Source organism: Nilaparvata lugens, chromosome 1, assembly GCF_014356525.2.
Source record: "Nilaparvata lugens isolate BPH chromosome 1, ASM1435652v1, whole genome shotgun sequence".
Classification (NCBI taxonomy): Eukaryota; Metazoa; Arthropoda; class Insecta; order Hemiptera; family Delphacidae; genus Nilaparvata; species Nilaparvata lugens.
In genome coordinates, this window is record NC_052504.1 from 58,815,727 (window position 1) to 58,840,016 (window position 24,290).

Genomic DNA, 24,290 nt, shown 5'->3' on the forward strand with positions numbered 1-24,290 from the left:
CGACTATATTTTTGTGAACATCTTCTTAGCATGTTTCCCAAATAGATGAAAAATGAACTATGTAATAGATTGTAATTTCTTCATAATATTCTCTGTAATGCCACTTCATCTCATTCCTTGTACATACAGTACAGTATTTACTCTTGAAACTATTCATTAAAATTACATTATTGGAATCACTGGCGATTGGAGAAATATGAATTTTTGAACTTGCCATTGTTTTCCATAGACCACACTAAAGTTGAAGAACAATTCGGAGCGTGAATGGTGAAATGATCAGAGTAGTCCTACTAGTGGTCCAACAATTTGGATCCTGCCCTGAATGCCCTTCTTTATAAAACATCCTAATTCCTAAATGAACAACCCATTTTTATCAGAATGTTATTTAATTATAGTGATGTTTGCTTTCAAAATAGCCTGTTCTACGTTTTCCTACGGTGAATTTTGTTTACATTTTCAGTGAGCAGTGCTCCTTCATGCGAAGTTGGTGAATTGTTGAGGCGTAGCATGGCAGAAACAAGCAAACTGGTTCCACCGGCAGTTGCTGGTTGCTTGGTGTGGCGGTAATGCTCATTCGTATGTCGCAAGGTATTTCGGCCACAGTTATATACTGCCATTTCTTCCAAGACCGCCAGCACTGTTTCTCCTTTCTCCCACTCACTCACATAACTCTTTCGCGTACTCTCTCTATTCCTCTGACAATACACCCTCATATCCCTTCGCTCCCTCACTCTCGTCCATCTCTATCCAACACACACGTGTATGAATTCTATCGAGAATAGCACAGTACAAACGAAGATAGGAACCGGCTGTGCAATAGGCCTACACGAGGATATTTTCAGGAGAGCGTGAATTACGGCAATATCATTTTACTATGACCTTTTACAAAGCCTCCTAGAGCCTACTGGAGAGTGAACATGATTGTTGAGAATGTCAATGCACCTGGATACTAAATCTATGAATATTCAACTTCGTCTACAATTTATAAACAGTACTATCCTTGTTTTCTTTGTGAGATAAATTGTAATTTATTACTTTGTCACTTATGCGGCGACATAGAAATAGTACTCAAATTTTAGATAATATGATTAAAGTATCGAATATTCATGATAATGAGGTACTTTGTAAGAAAGCTTTGTGGAGTGAAATTGTTTGCCGGGAAGAGAACTTAAGAATATTCATGGAAATTTGGCTATTCCAAAGTACTTTTATATATGAATAGAGGAATAGAATTGAGAATGATTATGTGAACGTCAAATGCAAGATACTTTATTCTCATTAGCTTTGTTGCTGTAATTATATGCTCTTCTTCAACTGACAGCAAAGAATGAACTCTTAAATTGTACATTTCAGTAACATGCTTCTATAGAGTATAGTAAACCTCATGAGAGATACAAGAAGTGAACTTTGCTCACTTGAAAGGGGTGAGAGAACGTTTATGACTTGACCCTTGCGAAAGAATCCCTCCGTTAAACAAACATGCCCAGGCCCATATTAAAGCGATAATAAAGTGGCAAACAGATCCCCTCTAACTCGTTTCTAGACACCTGGTGAGCTTATTATCAAAGCAATACTTTCATCGTTTTTATATCCTTAATCTGGTACTCGATAAAGGGCTAAACGTTAACGGAAAACATCTGCTTGGAAATACAAATAAAGATTACTGGTAGGCAGTGAATGTCGTTATTAATGATGACGAACTTTCTATTCAAAGGTAGTTTTTCGGTTCCTTATTCTTTATTTTGAATCGTACCAGTTTTCCTATATTCTCCGAAAAATCGAAAAATTATTGGTTTTTGGATAAATTTTTGGGACAATCACGATCCCATCTAGTGCAACCCTCCAAATCCCCCATGAGACAACGAATGATTCCGTAATTTAAGCACTCAGTTCTGATTTCTGTGCATTGGAATATAATTTTGATATATATTCCGTGCTACATCATTGTAGCTCAAACTTCATTTATAGCTCGGAAATTTATTGTCCATACTTGAAGTTATTGTGATCCTCAACTCGACAAGACTTGTCTATATTTTTTTTAATGAAGCAAACAAATAAGAAAAGAAAAACAGGCTATTGCTTAAAACTTCTGATAAATATAAAAGTGTATTCCAATAATTTACTATAAAGTATAAAATTAGTTTATGTACTTTATACCAGGCGAGGGACTCCTCATCAACAAAAGCCATACGAATTCATCTAGATAAATCCACTGATAATTGTACATCAAAATCGAATACATAGAATAAGAAATCAAGTCCAAGTTGGGAGAAAGAACTTTTAAAGGAGGGAAGCAGCCATTCTTCGAAAAAGGCATTCAACTGATCATATTGGCCTTTTAATTTGGTTGTTTAGCCCAATTAACATCGTGTTGTTTGTATCAAATTAACCCTTACAAAAGTCTAGGTGTACATAGGATTTCCAATTCATTAAAACCCTTGATCTCATTTTTGTTTCTCATGATCTTGATAACCACAGAAAATACCCACGAGGTCATTGTAGACGGTCACGCACTGCAATTCAACCACATGAGAAGGTGATAATTTCAGGCTCCAATGATTTCACGAATGGTAGTTGCATTGCGATAAAGAAGAATTACCGAGAGTCTCAGCCACTAGTTGGAATGAAACAAAGGGCCTCCTGAATCAATTAGGATTTTTTCACTATGAACCACAAGGTGGTGCTGGGCAGCTGGCAGCTGCTATTAGAAGGCCGACCACTGAGGAGTGTGGAGGCGTCACAAGAATTGGGTTGGGAATTTCGAAACAATGGAAATTCACAGGAAACGGAAGACTTTTCCCAGGTTCCGGAAACTGTAAAATAATGCTAATTGCACAAGCCGTGTGAGATGGCATCCGTGAAAGCATGAGAGAAAAGCTGGCGCAATTTTGCACAATGAAAATGCGTGAAACAACACTCAGATGAATATGCAAGTTGGTTAGGAGGATATTATAACAATATGACCTTTGCGGAAAAGGAAGAGATGGGTTCAATAAAGCCGAAGGAAATCTGAGGCAGCTTCCTTCATGGGCTATTTACCGTCTTTATTAAACGATACAGTAAATTCGAAAATAAGGAGATTGAATAATCTCCTGAACCAGAGAAATTAATTCCACCTCCGATCTATCATAATATTAATAAATATAAATAATTGGTTGAATGCAGTAACATTTGATGCAGAGTATCATAGAAATGTTAGCAAGATTATAAATCTAGATGAATGTTTCAAGAGACATTGAATCAGCAAAATAGTTAGGTTTGGGGTTGATGGCATGAAGGAAAAAAAAAACATTGTTTTTGTTAATTCAAATAATATCATTTGTTAATACAAATATCGTGTATTTACGATATTGTAATTATCATATATCTCAATCTTAATCTCTGCAATATTTTATTATGTTAGTCATCTGATGTATTGATATTTTCTATGAGTATTTTTATTAAAATTTGAAGAATAATTTGATGCTGGATTATCATTCAGATTCCCTAATTCCCTCGAAACAAGCACTTTTAAAAACATTACAAAGGAAAACAGTGGAATGGAGATTAAAAAATGGAATAGAAGCCGTTTCAAACACCAGCAGGTTTTCCTTAAATCAAGGTGGTAGCTACAATAGCTTTTATCTAAAATTGGAATTTCAATGCTGAATTCAGGAGTATTTCCTATGCTAAGCATAGAATTGAATTTCTAGAAGAAGGGAGACTTTTGCATAATGAATTTCAATTTATGACAGAAAGTATTAGTCCGCAACAGAGAAGGAAAGTTAGGAAAGCCAGAAAAGTTGCGGCCAGTTTCTAAATGGAGCAAAGCTTCTGAATAATATTCCACTTTTCCTGCATCGCTATCTTTTTCAGCTTTTTATCCTTGTTCAACTCCATTCCGCATCCCACTCATCACTTTCCAACCACTATAAAGAATAACGAATACTTTCAGAACTTAATGCAGCTTTTAAGACTTCCAGCAACACAGAACCGCAGTAGTCATCATTTGGAAGATTTCTACAAGAGAGCCACAACTGAAGAGTTTTCTCATCTGAGATTTTGATACTGCAAGACGAATTGATTCAATTCGTTCATATTACAAGAGATCAAAGATCACAACCCGGTTATACGAATTCAAGTATCATTTTTTTTGAGATCTAATATTCCTTTCATAACATTTTACAACCCTTATCATGAGTTTCTAATTAAAATATATTTTTCATAATAATTCAGAGGAAAGCTCATACAAGAAAAAATGTTCACATGAATGTGCTGTTGTATCCACCCCTCATAGTCCCAACCCATTAATCTACCAACTGTAATTGAAACTGAACATTTCCTTAAATCATGGCTGGTAGTATAGCAATTTGAAACAAAATCGAACCCCATGTGTTTGGATTGTGGGAAAACGTAGTAGGTTAAATCCGTTCCAGGCCTACTAATAATGAATGACACGTTCACTACTAAATTTAATGAATGACACGAAGCGCGTAATTTCAACATAGATAAACTTTTCTAGTAGCTGATAAGTCTCAACAATTTTCTACTCTTTTATTGCCTTCCAAGTTCATTAAGAATGTAGACAGCGTACTTGAGTATGTTGACATTCCTACTTGAAAAAAGTGATAACTCTTCGTTGGCTAGCAACCTCACGATCCTGAATCAATTATGGTGAGACGCCATCATAACTTGTAAGTCTGACCAGTCATTCAATGAAACGTTTTCTTATTCATGTCCATGTTTGCAGGATTCCATATTCATTGACCACGATTTCTAGGAGTAGTACTACTTCTGTTCAGTGTTTACTGCCATGGCAAGCAAATTGGAAATAATAAGAAATCTTCAATTCTAAAAATAATTGGTAAAATGTCAGCCACTTAGCTCTATGTAAAGGGAATGGAAAGATGCTGATCTAATTTCCACTTGGTATGATTGATATGAATTTATTCCATTTATTTCAATTTTTTCCAAAAAATTTGAAAACAATATCAAAGAAAATTTGAATAGATTTAGACTAAGAACAAACTGTAAGTAAGCACATAAAAATATCAATTGAGAATGAATAATTTGATCGCATATTATCAAATAGCCTAATTATTATTATTGTTCATTAGGTTCGTTTGGTTAGATTTTAGATTTAGAAGTTAGATTTTCGCAGGCTAGATACTGCTAGATACTGCAGAATGACTCCCAGATGACGCTAGAGGCCATCGACTGGAAATTCGATGAAGATGGGAATGTAGAATGAAATTCAAGTAATAAATTCTCACGTTCCAGATGAAATGTGCAGCCTCAATATTTTCTAACCCCTGTGCTTGCCTTAATATTTTGTGAACAATAATGTGCAGTAGGCCTATCTACTACTTCTCAGCATCTTGAAATCGTAACTTATACTCCAACAATTTGGAAACCGATCAGACATCCCCTGGCGACAAATATCTCCTGTGAAATGAATCGGTCAATACCATCGAATAGGAAGATGGATTGTAAACTTACCCTGCCCAAGAAAAACCTGCGATAGCACTTGGCAGTATCGTCGGTCTCGATCTTGGCTCGCCACTGGTGAGGCTGCTGGGAGGTGGGGGGCGGATCGTTGTCTTCTACCCAGTAGCCGCCCCTCGGGGGCAGCACGATCATGGGGTAGGGCCCCGCCCCCCGCAGCGTCTCTTCCAGCAGCTCTTGCGAGTCGTTGTTGCCGCCAGTCGCCGGCCTTATCTCCTCCCTCGATGTCTGCAACACACAACAAATATTCTAAATTTATGTCGGATCAAGGTAAAGTGGAACAATTTTCAAAATAAACGTTTTTTCCGACCATTAGTGTTCACATTCTTATGAAGTTCTTCTTTACAGTTGATACATAGATATATACTTCGTTGTAGTTAATTCTCGTATTTATATTCGTTTGTATTTTTATCAATACTATAAAAGGTAAAGCTGAATGACTTGAGGATACCGTAAAGAATCCTACATGATCTGTTGTAAAATTTCATTTCCTGAATAACATAATTGTACAGTATATTTTAAATAAAATTCTCTAAAATGAAAATAGAACCCTTACTAACGTGGCTTTACCGAAACAGGGATCTTTAATTAGCCGGTTACACAGTGTGCGACAGTATTGGTAGAGATGGTGATTCCAAGTAAGACAAAATAAAATATGATAAGTAGAAACTAATAATTTTCTATTTTCTGGAGAAAGGCATCTGAATTCTAGAGTGCTAGACAAAACTATTCCTGATTAGATGAGAATTTATTGGTTTGAAACTTTATTAGAACATTTAAAAAAGGCTAGTTACTTAAATTGCTTCAATCCGCGTATGGGATGAATTCAAACAAATAAGCATTACTTATTAAGAAAAATTACGGGAGCCAATTTACATATAGAGATAACTAGTTTATTGGAATCCATTCGACGTTTTCAGGAATTTGTCATGAAAATGGAACATATTATAAGGAGAATGCTCTTAAAAATATAATTGGCCATGGAGGAAACATGAGATTTCATTTTGTCTTCATATACTGTGGTTTTATTTCAGAGCAAATTGCACAATTGGAGCAAATTTTCCTTACATCATCTACAGTATAGGGGAGATTTTTCATTCTGAGCCAGTGGTAGAAACGAGTTACACCAGGGTGACAAAGTTCATCATGGTATTTTACCAAAGCTGAGTTCAATGTTGAACAACCAGCTGTAATACATATACGAGAGAGTGCATCAGCTGGTGCATTTTCTTTTCCAGGTCTGTAGACTATGTTGAATTTGTATTCAGATAATTCTAGGCGCCACCTTTGTATCTTTTCATTTTTTATTTTTCTATTGTGTTGAGTGCCAAACATGAATGTGACTGATTTTTGGTCAGTGATCAAAGTGAATTGTTTTCGTAGTAAATAGTGTCTCCATTTTCTTATAGACTCCACAATGGCATAGGCTTCTTTCTCAACAGCTGAATGCCTGGTTTCACTTTGGGACAAAGTTCGTGAGAAAAAGGCTACTGGTCGAGAATTTTGTGTTAATGTTGCACCAATTGCAAAATCTGATGCATCTGTCTCAATTATGAATGGTACATTTTCATCAACAAAGAGCAGTACCGCGGAAGCAATTTCATTTTTCAACAATTCCAAAGTTTCCATCTGATCTTGAGATAGAGGGAATTTCTGTATGTGGACAAGGGGGTGAATCTTTTGAGAAAAGTTTTAATCCATCGGGAGTAATGAGCCAGTAATCCCATGAGTCGTTTCATTTCTTTAGCATTTCTTGAGGGTGGAAAGTTCATGAGTGGTGCAAGGCGTTCTGGTCAGGTTTAATTTCTCCATGTTTTATCTCATACCCAAGGAACTTCAATGATTTTTTTGAAAATTTACATTTTTCTTCATTTATAGTCAAGCCATACAATTCAATTACTTGTTGAAATTTCTTAAGATTTCTGTCATGTTCTTCTTGATCTGAACCGCAAATGACAACATCATCCAAATAGGCAAAGCAGTCGTTCAAATTCTCTCTTTCTATAAGTCCGTTTATTGTACGTTGGAAGGCAGCTACTCCATTGGTTACTCCGAATGGTATTCGTTTGAATTGATAAAGTTTTCGGCCTACTTCAAAGGCAGTGTAATGTCGTTCATTCTCAAGAATCGGTATTTGATGGTAAGCTGACTTGAAATCTACAGTACTAAAATGTTGTACTTGGCAATTGTGTTTACAAGATCTTCGATCAATGGGAGAGGGTATGCGTCTAAATTTGTGAATTTATTAATAGTCTGTGAATAGTCTATGACCATTCGTTTCTTCTGTCCATTGGTTACAATGAAAGGCTGGGCACGCCAACTGGACTGGCTTTCCTCAATTATTCCTTCTGTAAGGAGGCGATTGACCTCATTCTTCATGAATTCATAGTCATCTTGTGGGTGTCTTCTGGATCGGGTAGTTATTGGGTGGCAATCGGGAGTCAAGTCATTGAAAAGGGAGCATGGTTTTATCATGGCCTCCACCAAGAGGCAATCTTTCAAGGGTGGTGTGGTTGATATGAATTTATTCCATTTATTTCAATTTTTTCCAAAAAATTTGAAAACAATATCAAAGAAAATTTGAATAGATTTAGACTAAGAACAAACTGTAAGTAAGCACATAAAAATATCAATTGAGAATGAATAATTTGATCGCATATTATCAAATAGCCTAATTATTATTATTGTTCATTAGGTTCGTTTGGTTAGATTTTAGATTTAGAAGTTAGATTTTCGCAGGCTAGATACTGCTAGATACTGCAGAATGACTCCCAGATGACGCTAGAGGCCATCGACTGGAAATTCGATGAAGATGGGAATGTAGAATGAAATTCAAGTAATAAATTCTCACGTTCCAGATGAAATGTGCAGCCTCAATATTTTCTAACCCCTGTGCTTGCCTTAATATTTTGTGAACAATAATGTGCAGTAGGCCTATCTACTACTTCTCAGCATCTTGAAATCGTAACTTATACTCCAACAATTTGGAAACCGATCAGACATCCCCTGGCGACAAATATCTCCTGTGAAATGAATCGGTCAATACCATCGAATAGGAAGATGGATTGTAAACTTACCCTGCCCAAGAAAAACCTGCGATAGCACTTGGCAGTATCGTCGGTCTCGATCTTGGCTCGCCACTGGTGAGGCTGCTGGGAGGTGGGGGGCGGATCGTTGTCTTCTACCCAGTAGCCGCCCCTCGGGGGCAGCACGATCATGGGGTAGGGCCCCGCCCCCCGCAGCGTCTCTTCCAGCAGCTCTTGCGAGTCGTTGTTGCCGCCAGTCGCCGGCCTTATCTCCTCCCTCGATGTCTGCAACACACAACAAATATTCTAAATTTATGTCGGATCAAGGTAAAGTGGAACAATTTTCAAAATAAACGTTTTTTCCGACCATTAGTGTTCACATTCTTATGAAGTTCTTCTTTACAGTTGATACATAGATATATACTTCGTTGTAGTTAATTCTCGTATTTGTATTCGTTTGTATTTTTATCAATACTATAAAAGGTAAAGCTGAATGACTTGAGGATACCGTAAAGAATCCTACATGATCTGTTGTAAAATTTCATTTCCTGAATAACATAATTGTACAGTATATTTTAAATAAAATTCTCTAAAATGAAAATAGAACCCTTACTAACGTGGCTTTACCGAAACAGGGATCTTTAATTAGCCGGTTACACAGTGTGCGACAGTATTGGTAGAGATGGTGATTCCAAGTAAGACAAAATAAAATATGATAAGTAGAAACTAATAATTTTCTATTTTCTGGAGAAAGGCATCTGAATTCTAGAGTGCTAGACAAAACTATTCCTGATTAGATGAGAATTTATTGGTTTGAAACTTTATTAGAACATTTAAAAAAGGCTAGTTACTTAAATTGCTTCAATCCGCGTATGGGATGAATTCAAACAAATAAGCATTACTTATTAAGAAAAATTACGGGAGCCAATTTACATATAGAGATAACTAGTTTATTGGAATCCATTCGACGTTTTCAGGAATTTGTCATGAAAATGGAACATATTATAAGGAGAATGCTCTTATAAATATAATTGGCCATGGAGGAAACATGAGATTTCATTCAATATAAATCATCGCAATTTTCCAAAGCAATGTGATATATTACCGCGAAGCATGCCGCAGAAATTCGAGCAAGACGTATAATGTTGATAACGATTCCAACATCTAGGAATCCATGAAACTAGACACGAATAAGATGGAGCGAGTTGGCACCGGCACGAAATAATAAATCGATCGGAATAAGACGGGATTGAAATTGATAAATTGACAGCGACTGAGAGGAAGATAGATGATATATGAATGAAAGAGAGAGTAGAAAGACTGAAGACTGCTGAGAATAAGAATCGTGAGATGTTTGGAAGAATGGAGAATGGAGAGCAAGGTAGGAGACATAAAACCGTCTGAGAAAAGGCCTGGAACAGATGGAGTCCACAGAGCTCACAGCAGAGGAGCAAGGAACAGAGCGCCGCCACATCTAACGGAAACAACAGCTGGTGCACGAAATTGGAAAATATATTCACTGTTCACTTGTGTGTCACAATCAACTCATCATGATGTGGACTTGACTTATTTCCTACCATTATTAAAAAACAAAATAGTACATTCGCGTGTACAATACTATTAGATTTTAGTCTACAAAATTCCATTTAGTTGAGTTTTCTCCGGCTCAGTTTGAAAAGGTCGAAAAAACTCCGAGAATTGTCTGAATGAGGATTCAAAGTGGGTCTACTACCTAGAAGGATAGTCATGATGTCAAATCATATTGGACAGCTTTTCATTACATTTACACCTCTACTCACAACTCGTCAATCAATAATCTATAAAGTAGTGAATCTCGATAGAACCCGTATGAGTTCTCAATCTTTAACTTACAGCAGATTTTTACAATGAATGTTTGGGGTTAATAATCATGCTTATGAATGAAGAATTCTTGCTATAATTGTCAAATTGTTACTCTAAATCGAGCGTTTGTTACAAATCCATTATATGGATATCACCGGATTGGAGGGTAAAAAAAAAATGGAAAAATTCTTTATCAGGCGAAGTTAAGACTTTCAAGTCCTCTCTACCACTCAACCTCAAAGGGTACGTTATTAAACAGAGGATTTAAGACTCAGGAACATTTTGATACAAATTATCTCTCTAAAGGAGCTTCAGATTTCTGCCCAACTGTAATGAACACATACCGATCACGTTAACGGCAGCCACGAATGAAATAATTTGGAGATGATTCCTGGAGAGAGACTCAGGTCACAGGAAATTTGAATTCAGAAAAGCGACTGATATTCATCATAATGTCGCACCATTGTTTGTAAATCATCTAAGTCTACCCAGATACATTCAATCTATCATCATTATAACGGTGAAAAACACTATGCTTTGAAAAGGGTACAATAACCTCACGATCTGTATAATATCGACAGATTTTCATGCAAAGTAGTTATTGTATTCTTTCAAATACTGAACTCAAGAATCCTTCGAAACAATTCAACAGGAGCTCTTTGACATTGGAGCACATGCCTAACAGTGTATGACCTTGTGACCTTGGTAAGAAAAGGGAGTAAAAATTTGAAATTTAGAGCATAGTGAAAAAATTAGAATTAAATTAGTAAAAAAAGTACAAATCCATTTATATTTTCTACATGAGTCTAATCCATTATGAATAGTGTTCAGATGAGAATCAATAAGTTACCGATAGGCACTCGATCAAATTAGGCATAATCATCAACTGTTTGTTTGGTATTCTAAAATAAGATTATATTATCACGAATTTGAACTATATATAGTTCAAATTGCTGATAATTTAAAATAATTTAGTCGAGTTGGACCAAATTTAGAAGTTGTATTCATCACAAAAGAATTTCTTCGTCACAACTAAGAATCTTGTTTTTCGTCAAGATGCTATGCTATAATTATAGTATATAGTATAATTCAATTAGGAAACGATACTATGAAAAAAGTATAATTCATTAATACAGGGTAAAACCTGAGGGAGAATATGTGGTATTTCTAACGTAGCAAAGAGTTTCTTTCGTTCATGTAGAAACATGGACAATATAACATTTGGAGCACAAGAAGACTTAAAACTCGAGCAAGTGTTATTTGAACATCAACATAGTAAGCCATTTCGAAACACTTTCTCACGAAATCTATCTAAACAAACAATATTCAGTGAAGAAACAGAATTAACACATCTGGTATTTGTCATTATCGCTGGGATCGTTCCTAGAGTAGTAGAATAGCATGAGAAACCAAATTGGATGGAGTAATTAGTGACTGTGCTGCAGTCCTGCATTCACTTGATGCAATTCTGGCTTGAGTCGTTTCTCTATGTAAATTTACACACATGTGATCTGCCTGTAACAAACTAACCAAAATACATTAGAGTTCTAAAAATGATTGGGGGTATCAATAAATTATGTAAAATTTCATGAGAATAATTTTTTTCTAATGGGAAGGAAAAAACGTAGGAAATTGGCGTGTGTTATGGTGAATGGAATATACACTAAATAAAAATCAATTTATTGATCACCTTGATGAAGGATGGGTGAGAGGGTGATAGAGTGTAGAGGGTACAGGGAGCAGAATAAATATATCGCGCAGTTGTGCGTGTGTAAGTGTACTAGTGTGAAACTATTACTCTTTTCTGTGGGCATAAAAAGGCTGTGCCACATATAGAAAGGTTGAAGTTTTGGCAACAATACGATACACTTTCTATTGTACCATCGTGAAAGAAGATTCATTTGCACTTTCAATAGTGTTCTATAACAATGTATTATTTCATGAAAAGATAAGGAATAATGGACGTTATAGCTTGCGGCAATGCTTGACTTGTATGAATAGAAGCTGATAGCAGTATTGGAAGAAAGGTTTGAGCTCAATGTGGCCAATTCAATCCTTCAATACACTGTGACTGCAGAGCTCACACAACAACTGAGCTTTTCCAACCACCCCTGAAAATGGTTAGGATCCTTTGTGTTGAATTGCTATTAATTTCCTGTGATGGTGATCCTATCTTCAGCATTTGATCCTCAGAAGCCAGTGAAATGAAGGTATTGCCTAAACTGACAAAGACTGAATGAGATTTGTAATAAAGATGACGGACAAATTGAATGCTTCTTCAGTGGAATGATTGATCCTGTAATCAATAATTGGATGGGAACTTTATTCAAAGTTCCATCTTCGAATAAAATAATATGAAAATTTATTGATCTGAATTTTAAAGTGATTTATACCCGTCAAATCCCCGTCAAATAATCGTTAATGTATCAGTTTAGAGTTAGAAGGAGTGTATCATACTTTTAATGATCTTTTAACGTGTACATTAATCTAAAGTCTTCAACTTGGGGTTTTCCTCAAACAAAACCAGGCGGTAATCATTTGAGATTCACAGCTCCATAGGTACCATTTACTTTTCCACTCCATAGATATTCTCAATACTCTCAAGACAAAGAAGTTTTGGCAAAGTTCAAAAAGGTTACGAGTGAGAGGATTGAAAGGCATCTAGTGACATCACTGGAAGTAGAGCTGGCCTTTTTTGTGCTACAAGGCGGAATTAACAGATTTTGATTAGGCTGAACGGACGACAACACGGCACGGCAAGGGTCGCACAATTTACATTGTTACGATTGAGGTCTTCGGGGTCACGCTCCAGTCGGCTGGAAGTGGGTTTTGCTGTTGTGATAAAAGTGAATTATAACAAGACAGTGGGGAGCGAAAAGAACCGACAAAGGATGAGCCGTGCCTGCGGAAACCAAGAATTTCGACAAAGGACAGCTCCAGCAAGAGTATGTCAGTCGATAATGAGGCCGCGTCACTGTACGCTCAACTCAGGCGTACAAGCTACCGGATTGTCAGCCTCTACTAGTACAAAGCGTTGCTCGCATTTCGGTGACAAGGGGCCAACATGTTGCATTCATGTTGCACCAATACATTCTCACACGTACAATCCTACACACATTCTTATAAGGACAAACCACTTGGTATTCACAGGTTGATTGTGCAAGTCGCATGTAGCTCGGAGTAATAACTAGAGTGGACACTGTCCACTGACCCGAAAATAACTCTCGCTACCAAACCTGCCTACTCATCAATCTTCAGGATCTGAGATGACATTGCGGCATCACCCCATTTCCAAGACAATTCGTTGTGAAGGGAAAATGTCCACAGCGACAGCACATGGAGATGTGACGCGCATCTTATTATAACCCCAAAACGTTCTACATGATGAGAAGTGGAATTGAAGAACACGTTTTAGATTGCGTAATCAGTGAGAAAGTGAAGTGAAGGGCGAACTAGGAGTATTTTTATTGCATATTTTGATATCACATTGAAATTTCATCCAATTCCATTGCTAACAACTAAAATATAAAGTATAGAAGAGTAGTAAATCCGTGGATGGTAAATTGAAGGAATAACATTAATATTAATAACAATAATAAAGTAAAGTGAGTATCAAGTTAACAACATTCAATAAGCTTAGGTATGTGAATATATGTGTATATTTCTCTATGGTATTACTTGGTGACGTTTTACTACACATGTATTTTACAGTTGGAAATGGATAGTGTTTGGAACTTCTAACCCAGTTTATTGATCTTAGAAACTGAATCCCAATCGTTTCTATCACGAATCACAAACTTAAAATTTGATTGATATATGTTGAGAAATAAAGTCAGGCGACTCTACAGTCGGTTTGGATGTGCTAGGATGACTAGAGTATGAATCCACTTCTAGAAAGAGAACTCGATGTTGAATTGCAGTGACCAATGACCATAGAAGACAGCTTCACTGTGTCTTCAGGAGACTGTCGGCAGAATTAATGGCTCAGAAATAAAGCGTGAAATGCGGTTGAAAGCGAAAATCGTGTAATGATGTTCATGAATTGTGCAGGCAATGAGAAATTGCTTGACAGATTGATCATTTAGCTGAGGAGAGAAAACATTGTTATTATTGGGTGTTTACTCCACCACAAGCATGGCTAGATAACTAATGTAGCTTGTTGTATTGCATAATCAGGTGTGAATTGCACCTTTCACTAAATGATGATTATGATAACCAACAATCCCAATGAATATCAATTGCAACGTCTGGCAAAAGGATAAAGATGACTGGGAAGGATGGCTAGAGCAAGGTGCTTTCACCCTGAGTGCTTTCCATCCCTAATGATTGTGGGAATTTTCTCACGTCAAGTTTGGTGCACCGGCCGTTTTGTTACTCAGTAATGGTGTTTCCCCCCTCCTCTCCGTAAGCAAACATGCGCACTTGCTAGTTCACCAACTACTCACCAGTAACGACCAACTGTTTTACATTCTTTGGGGGGTTTCCGTTAACGACCTCCAAAATCCATGAGGTGGTTTGTGTGAGTGTGTCTGTCACTATCTGTGTGGACGTGTGTGTGTTTTCAAGAACGGAAGAGAAGCTAACGACTTGGAACGCGATTCTGTTTCTCTACGAGTAGTTTTCCGAGACGAAGAATTTAATTCGTGTATTCAACGGAAGAAGGACCAAGGCAGGCCCGGCCGGTCGCATTGGTTTTGTGCTTCATCATCACCACCAAACCAAGGAAGCACGCTTCAATAAGTCACCTCATGTACTCTATCCAATAAAGGAAGGTCCGCATTCTGTTTCAACAGAGGAAAGCCGGTGCTTTGGGGTAGCACTTTACCTGCACTCTGCTAACTGAATCAAGTTGAAAAGCGATTGTTGTGAAAAAGCTGACTTGAATGCGTAATCTTGAAAGGGAATAAGGGAGACAGGGGGTTGAATGTACGCTTTAAAAAACACAGGAAATCATAATACGTTTGTACAATTCGACTTACATAACATTCTAAATAAAGAGCATTTCTTAAAAATGACAAATAGCTATTTGGAGGAAGCCCAACTCGATGTTGCACCTAATTAAATTAAACTCGAGAATCATGAATAATACAAATATGTTCAAAATAGTTTCATATTGAATCAACAGAATGCAAATATGAGTTACATATAAGTAAGTAATTCATGGCTATTAAATATTCTATCGTCCCACACGAGGAGCTTCGTGTTTTCATTATCTCCAAGTATCAGTGGAATTAGGTAAATCAATCAGTTTGTAAATAGACAGTTGATGTATTTCACTCATAATAGCTACACGAAATGTGAATGATATATTTTGTTTGATAGCAAATGACGTTGGTACTACAGCTTGGCAATATTTTCTGATCTATGCAAATCGCATGTCAACGCCTTCAAAGGTATGCAATGAATATTGGAGATGAAATATGGAACGGAATAGATAAATTGCCGACGGGTATTGTAATAGACAGACGATGATGCCTCTGTGCAAGCATACAGGGTAGGTTTGTTTAGTTTTGTGGACATGCGTCTCCATGGCAACGCATAAATGTTGTCTGTTGGCCGAGTGAACGGAAAGCGTGTTCCTTCCTACTGCCATGCATTATTGAACAGGTGGAAGCCTTCTTGGAAAACGAACCTAGTCGACCCGACTTATTATTTTAAGCAGCAGCATCACTATCACCACTCACTATGTCCGCACGGAACACAAACGAGGATGGATGGCATCAACGATAGTATACAGTATAGCTATATATCCATGCCAAGTGTAGAGGCAAGCAACTTTGCCTTCAACTCATTCATTTAGCCTAATTCTATCTCCCATGGTCAAAGTAAATCGATTCCCTACATATCGCACTATCTTCTCAATGAATAATAAACTGTATCTTTAAAGGTGCGTACAGATTCACGCGCCACGAACATGAGCAATTCACTTCTAATCAGCTGATGTCAAGCTTCTTATACCTGTATCTTACCGTTTCTGTAAAAATACAGATATAGTCAGCTGATTAAAAGTGAATTGCTCATGTTCGCGGCGCGTATATCTATCTGTAAGCACCTTCAGATTCAATAGGGTAATTTTTCGATAATCTCTTAAAATTGTGTTAATCCCGGATTGAAATTGATCTCGCTTGTTGGACTTGGAATCTTCAGATGTTAATAAACCAGTTCACGATTGTTTAATACAAACAGAATAATTCATTATAATAAAAAGTATATCAAGAAATTTACTATTAATATTATAGATGATAAATCATCATTTTATTGATAGAGCCACCTTCTCCAGCTTAATTCTATAATAGAAGGTGATAAGTAGAATGTTAAAATTTGAATAGTCATTTTCCTTATTATGAAATCACAAAAATTCTGTTATTGGGAGACAACAATTAGTGAGATAATGATTATTGTTCTACAAATCAAGATTCCTAGCATTCATCTCAGCTCGCAGCTTTCGAATAGGCTGCCAAGAGCGGTGCTACGCATTTAAAACTGCAAGGGATGAACAAAGGAATGCAATTATTGCTCCATATATTGCATATAGGTCAAGGCGAGCCACTCTCAAAAATGTGAAGAACATTACTGGCGTCGGTGACCATACACGATACACAGTCCACGGTCCACCTCTGCTCTTGTCAAGGAGAATCAGTTTCAACAAAAATAAAAAGTGAAAAGATTGCCAATTTAAACTACAGTACATGTTTTGCCAACTTCAACCGGTTCTCCTATGCACCTCTAGAGGAGGGGTGAGTATCGAGAGCATTGTGTGGGTTGAGCTTGAGCTGAACGTGTGAGATCGTGCTTGATACGACACAAAAAAGCGGAATGATAATCACTGGATCATTGCTATTTTTGGAAATCGCATAATCAGTCCGGAATACACATTGAATGAATCATTAAAATACATTATTCATCTACTTATAATAATCATATTAGAATTGTCAAAGATCGTCAACAGTAACAAGAGAATTGAATAAAATGCATTATAGAATATTAATAACCTCTATGAAAAATTTTTCCATGTTATTTTCACATGATGAACGGAAAATTGTATTCATTGGAGAATTTGTAGTTCTTTGAGTCAACTTGAGAATATTCCTACAATTTAATTATAATTATTTTTGAGGAGGTTTGTTCTTTATCCACTTATATGTAGAAGGGTAGATTAAAAAGTCCCTGAAGATGAGAATTCTCGTTAACAAGATCAGTCCTAAAATCAGGATCATGTTCTAAAACCAACAGATGTTTAGTTGGAGTCATAAGACTCAAGAGAACTGCACAACTCGATGTTTATACCAACGATAACGACAAGAAGAGGTTGAGTGATTTTCTCGATTTCTGTTTGATTCGAGGATGCAAATAAATTGGGCAGACGTTGACTAATATCATGCGTCCCAACAACATTTCCCAGCATTACAAGAGGATTAAGCGGAGTGCAGCTGGTTGGATGGAAAAAAATCGTCGATGTCGAACAAGAATGTGGGATGGGAAATTGGTGTGGAAATGATGGTGAAATGCCACTAACGCCCGGCCAAATGACTGCAGACGGTGTCAACGCTCTCAAATTGCTTCCATTGATCCACACTGAATGACGCAAAGATAACAGATCAGGCCGAGGAAAACTACTCAACTTCATACGAGAAAAATGCTCACTATTCATTTTTCATTATTCTTGTTCACAGTGAATCGATTATGAATATAGAGTGAAATATTCACGAAACTGAAAGAGCAGATAGAGCAGATAGATCGTGAATATGAAGTAAAATATTCATGCAACCAGATGGGAAGAGCCGGTTGAAACTTCTTGGAGAAGGTTGAAACTTGATCTCATGAGAGGCTAAACCCTAAATGCTTTAGCTGATAAGTTGCTCTTCAACTTGGCCCCCATGGACCCAAAACTGCTAATAATTTCATTCGATAATGCCGAGTGAACTTTTCTTTTTCTGTGGGTTCAGCTTTAATAGTTCAGATGCATAAGCATTCAGAGCACTATATCATTAAGTTATAGGTATTCATATTGAAGTATTCGGAAAGATCCTCAACACCTTTACGGAATTCCTAGCTGGGGAGTTATTTCTAAGTTTCAAGTTATCCTCGGTAAACAATTAATTCCAATGCATGCGGGTCTAATTTAATCTACTCGTTTTATGCAAGGCATTTTGGCTGTTGACCTCTTTAAACAAGTCTACCCACAGAATATTCAGGAATGATAGCAGGAATGCAATTCTTCGCTGGAATAAATTCACCCTGGGATGTGGTGAGTTAAGCTCTGTCTGTGGTCTGTGTCTCATGGTAGAAGATTCCAGCTACTGTACTTGCAAGCTGAGAGTTTAATAGCCTAGTTTGGATTGGGAATTTAAGAAAGCAGTTATAAGTAAAATGAGTCACATGGAGGATGTTTAATGCCTACTTACAGGTGGAGAAGTGTGACTTTAACCGATCAAGATGCATATATGAAAAGGAAGCAAAGGAATTAACAACGATACAAAAATGGAGAGTGAAACATGATGTTATTCTGTGGGTAGAATTCTTTGTCTAAATATGCAGTAAAAGGTAGCAAATTTGAAAGTGACTAAAACCCGATAATCCCAGTATATAGGCTACAGTGAGCCCATAAAGTTCTATTAGGACGTAATGTTTCAAAAATAGAACATGAATACACCTACAACTTAAATAGACTGATCAAGACCTACTCAAGGAATTCAGGTAGACAATTACGATTCCGATATTTTTGATCACAAAACCTTTTTCCCTTTTCATAGAATTTTTCCTCAGAGAACCGAGAACGTATAATGGCGATGGTCGGATAAAAAACTGATATTCCATCCTTTTGTTGAATTAAAGTCCACCAGTCAATGTAGATTTACGTTCCAAACCCTCTTGAAACCTTTTTTATATGGAAGCGTTTCAGCAGAAGACTTTTCTGGAATGAGAAGATAACTTTTGTAAAAGATTAGAGGCCTATCGATCAATGGAGACCGAGAGAGCTGGCAGTAAATTTGAATTATAGCTATGGTTGAGTTCTCTGCTCTTCGTTCACAGCGTAATGGAACAACCATAGCTTACGGATAGCTCTCCATTTATTTGGGAACAGTCTGCCTTTTCCGAGACTTAGCAACTCAATTCAAATCTATTTTTCCTGACTTTAGGCGCTTTTCCTTTCATCATTATTTTCCCCTTTTCTCTAATAGCTCAGTTCCAGTCTACTCATCTTCAATATTTTCCAAAGTGCATATACCTCAATTTGGGTGGAGCTCATGGAAAGGCCATTAAATAATTGTTTCTCACCTTCAATATTACCTTTACTCCAATTATCGTGAAAGCTCGGATGAGCTAGAATATCTATATTCTACATTGGAGAAGATGATGGATAAAATAGGGCACAGATAAGAAATATGAATGAAATTTGATTTGAAATTTCAATCATATTACAGATTCCAAAAGGATTTATTGATTATTGCACTCATTACATTATATTGGCCCAGAGAAAAATGATTATTAAAACGTTGAAACTTCCAATAACAGGAAAATGAAGAGTTATTTCCAGTTTTGGCAGCTGACATATCTCTACAACATACTTTATAGACAGCATTACAGGCAACTGAGGCAACACTTCTTAATCTATTTAAGGAATATGGAAAGTTTTTTAACGGAATATAATGGGAATTACACTTGAGATATCAAAATATTCCCAATGCTACTTGAATACTTGTATTTCATTTTGAATTGATGATCATCCCTCTTTTCTAATCAGCTTTTTCCATTCAGCAGGTATTCCAATACCTTTAATAAGTGAATTTACAAAGTGTACTCTCGAACTGAAGGGTCACTGACTTGTAAAAAACTTGTCTATGGTTTGGCTGTGTCCGATTTAGTCATTTTTTGCCTTCAAAAGCTTCCAGTCGATCGCACTATAATCAAACTGAAGGAAAATACCTTTGAGAGAAAATACTTTGCCGCGGGATTTGTCAAAGCCTTTTTTACGCACGAATTACTCTCAAGAAATCGGTTTCGTTCCAGTGAAATTGGTAGATCCTGATTTACTCTTCTCGGACGAAAATAGATACTGCTGAAATACTGTTATTGCATCAATTTCCTAGAGGAAAACTGAGTAAATAATTGAAATGATATTTAGAAACTCTAGATTACGAAAGTATTGATGTCAAGAAAAAATTACAAATTTTCCAAAATTTTATAAATCTTTCTACAACTCACAGAACCGTAGCCTTTGTAGGATATTGTTGAACGGTTAGTTTACCTGTAACAAAGACAACATCAGTTTTAGAGGAAAATTATATGAGAATTTTCGTTTTTCATACCATGATATTTCATTTAGTCTTTATTTAGTTTATTCAACTACCAAAAATAACAATTAAAACTAAGTTCAGGTTTGAGATGAATCTTTTTCAAATGAATATTTTATTTTTATTGAGTTTATTTTATTTCTATTTTATTTTAGAAAAATAACAAAAAAGTCATTAAAATGAATGGATAAAAATGACAGATATATTTTCTATTGAAAACTATGTGTTGGCCAAGACAAGAAGTACCGTATTCGAAAGTTTTTTGAAAATCTTCAAAGTATTCAATTTGGAGGTGAATTATATAGATTCCTGTTTTGGAGATGTGTTACTTTTTTGGCTACAGAGGGCAATGAACGTTTCTGGGAATGCGCAAGTATTATTTTTTCTGACGAGTACATAACTGCTATGCGGGTTTCACGTAGACGTGCTCACGATCAAGGTTACGCCATAAATTGACAATTTCTTGAAAGCAAACGCACAAAAGAATAACAATTAAAACGAAACTTGTTTTAAAAAAAGGAAAAAAAAAGTGACATGACATTTTTTCTTCACCTTCTCTATACCACCATTTGCGCGAATCAGAGAATAGAATATGTTCACAAAGTACAAATTACAAAATTGCACATTACATAAAATCGGGAAAGATTGAGGAAAATTTAGTATGCAATTGGCAAAGTAATGTGATTTTGCCAGTCAAAATAACATAAATATATGAACACAACACTATTGTGCCTCTCCTAAAGTACAATTTATTGTCCATGGTTGAATAATTATATAAACAACATAAACAACAAATACATAAAAATACAAACAATCAAGATCTCAACTTTTGGACATAATTTGAAGGAGGATTTTCTAGCTGTTATGGAGAATGTCTGTTAATAATATTTAACGTGAACTACGAGAAACAGGTGAAGGTGAAGGTAAAGGTTACGGTATATATCATCGCTTTCTGTAGAATTCTTTATGTTAAGAGCAATGTTCCAGTTCGGAAAAAGGCACTTCATTCTTGCGTGTTTCGGACGCTATTTTCCAACCGATAATCATGAAAATGATACCAAATTGTTCAGAAAGATTTGAACATCTTGCGTCCTACCTCTAAATTTTGATATCACTTACCAAAATTACACAAATTTGTTACCTAAACAATAATATTCCGCGAACTATATTATTGGAGGTTCGAGATTCATAACAAAATCTTCTCACTTAAGAAATCCTATAAACAGAATAAAAATCAACTATAAGTGGAAAGAGTAGAAGAGTAGGAGTAATCCGGTGCATATATTCAGATGAACAACCAAAGAAGAAGAAGAGTATGAATAAATTATGAGTTGATATTATGCAGTCTCTAGTTTGGACAAATAACTTGAACCACGAACTGATGGACTAATCTGTACTGTAATAACTTTTTACTGAATTCTAATTTATTTACTCGAGCTTGAAATTAGTTCTGACTAGCATTGACCATGACAAGTTATGAAGCTTCAACAAAATGCGAGGCATAAGCTGATGAAAGAGACAAAATGAGAAACAGGGAAGTAATGGTGAGTGAGTGAGATAGTGAGGGACTTGGCTCATGAAGAAATCTTTCCAGCTAGACAAAAACTTCCAAAGGGAATACAAGCCAGACAGAGTACAGAATTCCAATTAAAAACTTCCCTCATTTCAGATTCGAGGGCAATGATACTCACTCTCTTCCAATTAAAGTTCACTAGAGAGAAAAAGTTTGCGTCAAACATTAGAAGTGATGTTTGACTTTCCAGATTGGAAGCAATATTCGACAAGTACATTGAAAAATTTAACACTATGTAGTTTGATAGATTTTTCCATTTTTCAGAAAATGAAATGTATTTTGGTTACATTCTTTGAAAATGTCCTATGGGAATGAAATGAATGGAAAATGGAATTGACTGATTCCAACCCATATTTGATTTCCTCCAATAATCACAATATAGGCTAATAATTGCTATTCTGTTTCAAATTTCATGCTACACGTAATTAATAATTTTAATTTCCATACATCTTCTCTATAAATAGAATTGAAAACGTAGTGATGACGCGAGCTGACTCAATACCTATACTACGGAGTAAAGAGCACTTACTCCGTTGTTATGTGTTCATTGTTATGTATCCTGTGCTTATACTTAGCACGGGAGCTTGAACTACAAGCAGTAAATAACTAGCTGTAACATGGATAATGAACTTGTTTTGGATATAAACAGTTCGATCATTGCCTATTTATCATTGGGCGATTGCATGTTTACATACAAACACTGATCGTTAGATCAAATGCGGGCGCTAAAATGAATTGCATTGGTTGCAATTGCAAGTTGATAAAAAATTTTGGTGTCAGAAACATCCATGGAGTTCAATAACCTTGTACAATCCTGAAATCATTCTACACTTTTCCAGCAACATCAATTGAATACAATTGATTATGCGATGATGTATCATTATCACAAAATAAGTAATAAAATAAGCGTTCTCCTATGACTTAGAGATCAATGAGGGCATGAATTACCTCAGCACTAACAACAAACGAATTGGTAATTAGACACTTGGAATGAAAGAACTTTATCAATATAATGATTGAATAAGTTTCTATAACTTTATCTCATGATAGAAATTCCAGCTAAATGGAGACAAGTTGATTCACTCATTTGCTTCTCTTTTTAGAACATGATTGAAGTTGTTATCAATGAATCTCTGACTGATGATCTCTTATATAATACAGAGTGATTAGCAGTGATTGATCATAGAAATTTAGACCAATAAATCGATTAGTTACAATTCTATGTCATAGGGGAAAAGGGAAACAAATGAAAAAATATTGAATGATAAGGGGACTAAATAGAAAAGGAAAACTGAGTAAAATGCAGGATTTTTTTCTTACATCTACTCTGTGTGTATCAAATTAGCAGTTTGAATGACATGTGTGAAATTCAATAACATAACAATGGGCAGAAAGGCAAGAAACGATTTACAGAATCTAAAACTAAATTTTTGGCGAAAAAATGCCCCACAATAGCAGTCCTTCGGTTTGGGAATTGATCTCCTGCAGAAAATGAAACATGGCTTCCGACATTGAGTTGTGCAGGTTTTCCAATTTTCTATAAATAAAGTAAACAAGCGAGCTATTCTGCGTTGACAAACAACGGTGCCCAAATTCCTGGTGTGGGCTAGACGGCACGATCTATGCTATGCGGGCTTCCGTCCCAACAAAGGCGATTCTAAAGCATGCCGACATGGCCGATCCATCGATCGCACAAAACAGATAAGTGTCTACTTCCTCTTTACTTGCAATTCATCCTTTCACGAACACATTTGTTGAATCACATGGAAAAAGCTATTCAAGATACTTGATAAAATGCGAGTATCACGTTTTGCCGGTGAATAATGAACTAATTATCTATTTTGACACGCATAGCACAATACCTATGGAATAGATAAGGCAATAATGAACAGATAAGGATTCAATTTTTTTTCATTCAAGTAAATAAATAAGGAATTCTTGTCTAAATGGTCCATACATTGAACTAGAATCTAAAACATATAGAGTAAAACAATATTTAAATATTGATGTGCTGAGCTCCTGAGCATAAGTATACATAATATTTTTCTAATACCGTACATAAAGTATTTT

At 36.0% G+C, this 24,290-nt stretch overlaps 1 protein-coding gene across 1 annotated transcript in view; it reads right to left on the reverse strand.

Moving 5' to 3' along the window:
- Positions 1-24,290, reverse strand: part of LOC111047102 (rap1 GTPase-activating protein 1) — a 314,361-nt gene that overhangs the window by 31,208 nt on the left and 258,863 nt on the right. Inside the window, exon 4 of the mRNA XM_039433585.1 lies at positions 8,562-8,795. Within this exon, the coding sequence (XP_039289519.1) occupies positions 8,562-8,795 (234 nt within the window). The remainder of the gene's footprint in view (positions 1-8,561; positions 8,796-24,290) is intronic.